Consider the following 7,725-nt stretch of genomic DNA (forward strand, 5'->3'; position numbering starts at 1 on the left):
ACTGTTACAACAAAAAAGAGGCGAGTCTTAGGCGTTTAAATCGACTTTGAGACGAGAAATAAATTGTTCGGATTAAGGAGTATTAGTTTTTATAAAATGATTCCGTTTATTTCCTGGTAGTGATGGCTAGGGACATGGAATTGGGTGTATTGTTTACAACTGATAGCCACAGAATTATTGGGGACCTTAACACAAACCAAATAAACTTGAATATATCATGTGAAGAAAGATTCTGTACAATTCACCGGATAAAGGGAACAAGGTCGCCAATGAAACTTTCGCGAGTGGATTTGAATCTCAATCTCCGTTTTAATGAGTTAGTTTATTTTTGCCAATATGAAAGAACTGAAATAGTGGGACAGGACACTGGAGGAGCACGCCTCTAGTATTGGCATGATCTGAGTGCTCCGATTTGAATGGCAATTGCAGCCACAAATCACACAGCGCAATAAATGAAAGATTGTTGACAGCCTCACGTACTGTGATTCTATTTTACCGAAGACTCCCTTTCTGGATTTGATACCTTCCAGATTAGGTTGTTTTGCCATCGGAAACATGTGAGGTTGACGAGAGTGCCGTTTGAAAGTAGGCATTGGTAGTTCCCCATCCTTACGGGGTGGTGAGCAGTTTACTGCTGTCAGTCACGGGAACTCCTTGACCGATCAGTGGTTTAAATGCATTTGGTGCTCCACCCACTGGAAGAGACGCTGCCTCTTCCCCGAGTCCACACAAACTTCAAACTCAAACTTATTCTTGTCCTCTTTAGGACATGAATAGTCGAAGCATGTGGCCGGGCAAATACCGTGTTAGACTTTTCAGGGGTATTTGAAAAAAACAATTGTGTTGCTCTCATGATCAGACGGCTCGTTCAGTGCATTGCGTGCTGTTGATATGAATCCGCATTTCCCAGCGGAGAGTCAGGACTTGACCCAATAACTCTTTGACTCTGGTCCCGACTTGATGTGTTCCTGCAATAACCGAAAGTGACTTGATCCACAATGCGAGGGAGTAAATCTCGCGGTTTGGAGCCGGACTGTCGTAGACTGGCGGTAAGTAATAAAGCTGGGGCTCACAGTAACTGTATGTAGGGTCAAGGCTGAGTCAAGTTTCGGGATAAGCTACACCGGACCCTGAGCTGGTCTCTGTTTCCCATGGTGTTTTCTAAGACGATACTTAAAGCCAAGAGGTATAGACCCACAGCACAACACCTGGTCACATATATGTCAAAAGTGTCAAAGACTTGGTTGACTTGTAATACTGAGCATTACGCGGAGTTTACAAGAGCAGGGTTAATGACATTAAACAAATTGAACTTGTTGTTAGAAGATTTGAAACGAAGTCTAATAAGTGACTCCTGCATGTGTATGTTAGTATTTCTTAGTTTGACGAAGTTTTTAACAGTGAGACTTTCTATCGACTCCATGTTATTGAGTGAAGTGGCCGGCATATCTCAATCCATCTCTCTCTCTCTCTCTTTCCCCCTCTCTTTGCTGATGTGTTTTACAGGTGCTGGATGGCAGTCCGGCCAAGGAGGTTACCATTCCCCTGCAGACCGGTCTCAGGAAGAGATTACAGGCGGCCGAGGAAGATCACTGCGGGAGTCGGCCGGCTCCCGAGGGAGCAGGAGCGGTCTCCGGGACCGAGGCTAGTACCTTTGAGAAGGAAGAGAAAGGGGCCTGGTGTCAAAATTGCCAGCTCAAGTTAACAGAGCTCAAAAGGCAAGCCATGAAGCTCGTCATCCCTGGATCCAGCAAGGTAGGAGTTAAATAAACAGTTTCTGCCCTGGCATAAGTCCAAGTCTGAGAGCCCTTTACCATGACTACCGCCAACAGTTGGCATCCGGATAAAGCTTCCCGGTTTGTTTGAGTTATAACTAATTCATGGGATGCGTTACCTTCCTTTTCCAGCTCCCTTACTGGTTTTATTGCAGGGATCTTACCAACGAGCCCAGCTTCTCCACAGACAGGAGACCACGCGTTAACCGTCGCTCATTGGCTGAGTCTCCCTCAAGCAGATCAATCACTGGTCGAGGCAAACTGGAGCCTTGAACAGTGGCAGCAGTGAAAGGAGGTGGAACCATGCCAAGGCCGCCTGACATCTCTCTGTGTGAGAGCCGCAACTGGTACCACTTGTGGGCACTGTGCTCCAGAACTGAGGGCACTGCCCAGCCCTACCAAAGAGCCCTGAAGTATCTCTGACAGCTTTCCCACTGAAGTTAGAGATAGGTCAAGATCCCACTAAAACATAACTGAAAAAAAAACTATTGGCGAGGCCGAGGTTGTTCTAAACATGAAGAAAAGCCAAAGAGGGAACTAGAAGCACGTCAGATGCAAGGATTCAAAATCTGTGGGGTGTGCTGGGTGTTCAGCTGACTAGAAGTCGACCAGGCAACTCAAAATCCCTTTACTACGATGTAAATCTGATTGGATTGAAAGACACTAATTCCCTGTCATCGATTTGCATGAATTGTGTTTGTTCATTACTTGGTTGTTTGGTGCGCCGAATTAAAAACGTTGGAAGCTTAAAGGGCAGGAGAAAAATGAACAGTTTTCACCAATGGCAGAATTTTCTTTTTATTCATGATGGGGTTTGTTCTTAAACAGAGATTATGCGAAAATAATAATGCCCCCTTCAATACTTGATATCCATAACAGGAAATTAAACCCTGCCGAATGTTACCTGCACTGAAATGACCTTGTGTAATTGCCCTGCTCACAATTTATGGCTTTCAGACATTTATTATGTTCTATTTCATGACACAGCATCAGGTTTTGATTTCGTTGCGCTGAAGGTCTTGTGCCTATCTTACGTTTCATTCGTTGAAGCGAAATGTCTTTTCTACCCTTGTGCCATTAACTATCAATAAAGGTTACCTTTGCCATTGTCCAGCGTGCAGACTCCACAGACTGCTGTATCTGCGCACAGTGAGCAAATTCCTTTGAATTATAATAGCAGCTTTATCTGTCCATATCTAAAAGGAAGTCAGGTTATGGGAAAAAGGCACATGGGAAAGCGATGTTTCACAAGCAGGTGTCCAGGTGAGGAGACCTTTCTCTCAAGGCCACGCTGTGTGGTCTCTTGTTTGCTGCTGCACTAGGGCAGAGTTGAGTGATACATTGGGCTTTTATTTCCAAAACAAATCGCAATATTGTTTTCATCTCGGCAGTGAAAGAAAACCGCTGTCCAACCTAGGATATTTGACTCAAACACAATTCTTATTGTAATTTTTATGAAGATGAAAAGAAGTTCTAATTATGGTCTTTGCACATTAGGGATATGACAAAACACAAATTTAACTTGATAAAGCACATTTCTGTAGACGTCTGCACAATTATCTTATTATCTTATTTCCAGTTAAAAGTACAAGTTTACAGCAATTAGATAATTAGTCCCTTATAATTAAATGCCTTTGTCTCTCATATTTACATAGGTTCCAGTTCATTTTGTTTTGTTCTGAAGTATGACAATGCAAATATTCTCCAAATAAATTTTTATTGTGATGTGGCTTTAAACTATCCTTTTAAGCCCTATTGAGAAAAACAAACTGTGTCTATAATTAATGTAAACTCCAATAATCTAGCTATTCCTCTTAACAAAACAAATATTGAATGGTACTTCTTTGTTTGCCACAATAATCATGGGATCTTTCAGCAATGGCTTTGAAACTACCTTATACCGGGTTCAGAATACTCTTTGGTGCTGGTGGGTGGGTATGATGGGTGGATAATCTGAAGAAAGTCTCAATCCTCTCCTATGACAAGTTATTGAAAATATCCTATTCTCCAATTTTCATTACTAGCTACAAGATTTCCACTTTGTTGTCCATCATAAAGTAGACAGTTTAGGCTTCTAGAGGCATTTTCATGTGGGTAGCAACACAAAGTTGTTTATTAAGAATGAGCTCATCTTAAATATGAAGAAGTAGTAATGTGTAATTTTAGAATGACTGTATTCAATTCTTTAAGCCATTATGGAAGATTTTTGGAAGGAATAAACTATGTTTTTAAAGTTCACAGTTAGTGATGCTCACAATTAGATTAAGAATATTGTAATTTGATCATTTTCTGAGTCTTACGTATCATAAAATAATGTTATTCCATCAATACTTTTGCCCATAACCGCTTACTGAACTATTATCTATAATAGAATCAGTGGTGGGTATGAAGGCCTATTCAATTGATAAAGAGGGACAATGACAATCACAAATAAAATGGCATGGCATGATTAAGCTTGGAAAATGTTTATAATCAAGTGTTTAATTTCCAAATCTCCATGTAGCTGGAGAGGGAACTAAATTCTTCCTTTGGTGTATTAACGGTGCATTTCTTAATCTTAACCACTGATTTATTTCTCTACAATGAGAGTTAATAACATCAATGTATGTCAATATTTGTAGTGATTTAGTGGAATTGTACTTTCAATAAGAAGATTGATACCTGTCAATCAAATGTAGATAGCATGAGTTTGAAGGAATATAATTGGGGTGCAATGTTTTACATCAGTCTGTAAAAAAATTGCAGAATAACATTTTAAGTATTGTATGTCTTTTGGAACTTTCATGTTTGTTAATATCAACAAATTGTATTCACATATCATCTTTAATATAATAAAATACCACAGAGGCACGTGAACCAAAATATGACAGCAGCCCACATAGGGAGATATTAGAGCAGAGGACTAAAAGCTTTATCAGCTGAGTTTGAAGGAATATTCTTAAAGGAGGACAGTGGGCTGGAGAGACAGGGAGCTAAAGAAGGGACATCCAGAGCTTAGAGTCTTTGTCAGCTCAGGACATAGTCTCTGGTGGTGGACAATTAAAATCTGAGATACTCAAGAGCCAGAATTAGAGGAGTGTAGACATATCAGAGACGTGTGAGGCTGGAGGCGATTGCTGAGATGGGGGACAGGAAAGGCTAAGAAGGGATTAGAAAACACAGATGAGAATCTTAAAGTTGAAGCATTTTTAACCAGGAGTCAGTGTTGGATACCGGTCACAAGGGTAATCAGTGAATAGCATTTCGTACAAATTAGAACATGGACAGAAGAAATTTGGATGATCTCAGTTTTATGAAGGGTAGAATTTGAGAATCCAGCCAGGATTGTATTAGAGTAGTCAACTCTGAGGGTAACAAAAGCATGAATAGGTTTCAGCAGCAGAAGAGCTGAGACAGTGCTGGAGATAGGTGATAGGTGGGGAAACAAGTGATCTTAGTGACCATGTAGTTGAAAACTCTTTCCCAGGTCAAATATGACATCAAGGTTGCAAAATGTCTGGTTTGAGCTGAGACTGTTGCCAGGGAGTGAGGGATGGAATCATTGGTGAGGGAATGGAGATTATAGCAGGGATTGAAAACAAATGGCTTCAATATTTCCAATATTTAATTGGTGGAAATATTTGCTCATTGAGCGCTGAATGTTAGATAAGCAGTATGACAATTTAGAGACAGTGGGAGGTCAAAAACGTTGTCATCAGGTTGAGCTTGTAATGTACAAAATCATGCATTCAGCAGGTGTAAGCAATACCAGCAAGAGTTAGGCTTTTTCCTGAAATTAAATCATTTTGTGTAAGACTGATAGAAAATGTGCCCCAGTTGTATGATGCTGATTCAAGTGATATGCAACTGTGGAGTAATTTATAAGGATCAGATTGAGAAATCAGACGTGTAGCATTAAGAACTATTTATCTAAATTTGCTGATTGAGCTTTCAAATCTATTTTTCATTGAGAAATGGTTAGTTTTCACATTTTTGAACGTAACATTTGTGCAAGAATATCTAACATTTTGACCGAGGAGAAAATTAAAATACAGAGATCAAAAACCATATTACTCATGTGTCCATAACATGGGAAACCTGAAACTTTCAACCCAGCTGTTGGAGAGCTGTTTTATTTTTTGTTTCTGACTGCTTAATTTGGATTTTTAAAAAGTTAGGTCTTCTACTGTGAAAATTTAAAATGAGTCAAGTTTCGATCATTTTTTGCTGAATTTTGGTCATTTTGCTACTGAATAAATCCTTATGTTGCAGTTTATAGGTGGTAGAATTATACAATACAGTATTATCACTTACGTATAATCTACAATACTTTGCAACTTCTGTTGCAACATTTTCCTTTGCAAGTCAAAAGTATTTTACCTTCAGCTAATATGTTTCAGTTAAACTTGGTATATTGGCACTCATTAAAATATATTCAGACATCAGAGTAAATTGCACTTGTAAAAATGTTTTTTTTTGTAGAAATATCCAGAACAATGATCTATTTGTCTTAAGCACTCTGTAGGAACAACACTAATGCCATATGTAAATCCTAAGAAAAGTTAGATGGGAAGCTGCTATTACAGTGTGTCACAGCTTTAGAGACAGGTGCACTTAAAGTCTTTATTAACCTTTCACCATTTGCCTTAGGCCACATGGGGACTTAACTAAATAATATATCCTTTAGAAGTTCACATAATGAGCAGAGAATTTTTTTCTCAATCATTAAAATGTAACTCATCCTTCGTATCGAGATAACACATCTCATTTAAAGCTGAGATTTTACTGATCTCTTTTATCATTGAAACTGATTATGTAGTCCCCTGGATAATGTATTTAAGCACTAAATTATTAATTTTATTTTGCCTTAACCTTCCAACATACAGTTAAGTCCTTTGTAATACATTGTTTTGATTCCTAGAACTCATGATTCAAGAAATTGCCTTATTCTGGCCTCCAACCTAGAACTTGCATATAGTGCAAAATGCCGTGAACGAAAGAAGTATTCCGTACTGTCACAGAACCCCAGTTTGTTTTGTGCTTTATAGACTTGTAGAGCTCTCAAGTGTAAATGCACTGTTTAGTCATTAGACGTTTCCTGCATAATGCATGCCATACTGGATTGTGCCACTTCAAGAAACTCAAGAAGAAGCCTTTTAAACAATATCATGGAAGTACCTGAGTGGTTTTAGTAGACTGATATGATTAGTCCTCAATTTCCTTTGGTAAAGTAGTAATAATTATTGATTTAATATGGATTGTTCAAACAAAATACACAGTGAAGTTAAGTTACAATTTGTTCAAGGTATTTACAACCTATATTATGTAATTGGCTACTCAGTAAAATAACTGAGAACTTGTAGCATCGTTTTCAGCTTCCAAAAAGGCTTTGATGCATTTTCTCTTCTGATTGCTAAACATTTCCTTTTAAAACCAATTAGCATTACAAGTTTTAATCATAGAGAAAGGTAATTTATTAATTGTTGAATGTTATCATTTAAAAGTTCACAGTTATATGTTGACATTCATCATAATATGGAATTTAAAGCAACAGTTTTATTTTTTGCAATGCAGAATGGAAATCAACACTAAAATGTGCATTAGATGGTGTTTATCTCAGAAAGGAAAGCATTCAGACCCATAAACAAAAATTGCTGCAGAAACTCAGCAGGTCTGGTAGCATCTGTGAAGAGAAAACAGTATTAATGTTTCAGGTCCAGTCACCCTTCCCGAACTACTTTCTGTCCACAGTTCTTTGTTTTATTTAAGCTTTCAGCCCCTGCTAGTTCATGGTTGTGATCTTGACAGAACCAAGCAGTTTCCTGCAAGAGATAGTAGGAACTGCAGATGCTGGAGAATCTGAGATACCAAGGTGTAGAGCTGGATGAACACAGCAGGCCAAGCAGCGTCAGAGGAGCAGGAAGCAATTTCTGAAGAAGGGTCTAGGCCCAAAATGTCAGCCTTCCTGCTC

The 7,725-nt window shown here is 38.8% G+C and overlaps 1 protein-coding gene across 1 annotated transcript in view; it reads left to right on the forward strand.

The window, feature by feature from the left end:
* Positions 1-703: 703 nt before the first annotated feature.
* The window catches only part of kif26ab (kinesin family member 26Ab), a 177,970-nt gene continuing 170,948 nt past the window's right edge, over positions 704-7,725 (forward strand). Inside the window, exons 1-2 of the mRNA XM_048600411.1 lie at positions 704-1,049; positions 1,507-1,755. Of these exons, the coding sequence (XP_048456368.1) occupies positions 999-1,049; positions 1,507-1,755 (300 nt within the window). The 5' untranslated portion in view covers positions 704-998. The remainder of the gene's footprint in view (positions 1,050-1,506; positions 1,756-7,725) is intronic.

This window comes from Rhincodon typus, chromosome 8 (assembly GCF_021869965.1).
Source record: "Rhincodon typus isolate 14 chromosome 8, sRhiTyp1.1, whole genome shotgun sequence".
NCBI lineage: Eukaryota > Metazoa > Chordata > Chondrichthyes > Orectolobiformes > Rhincodontidae > Rhincodon > Rhincodon typus.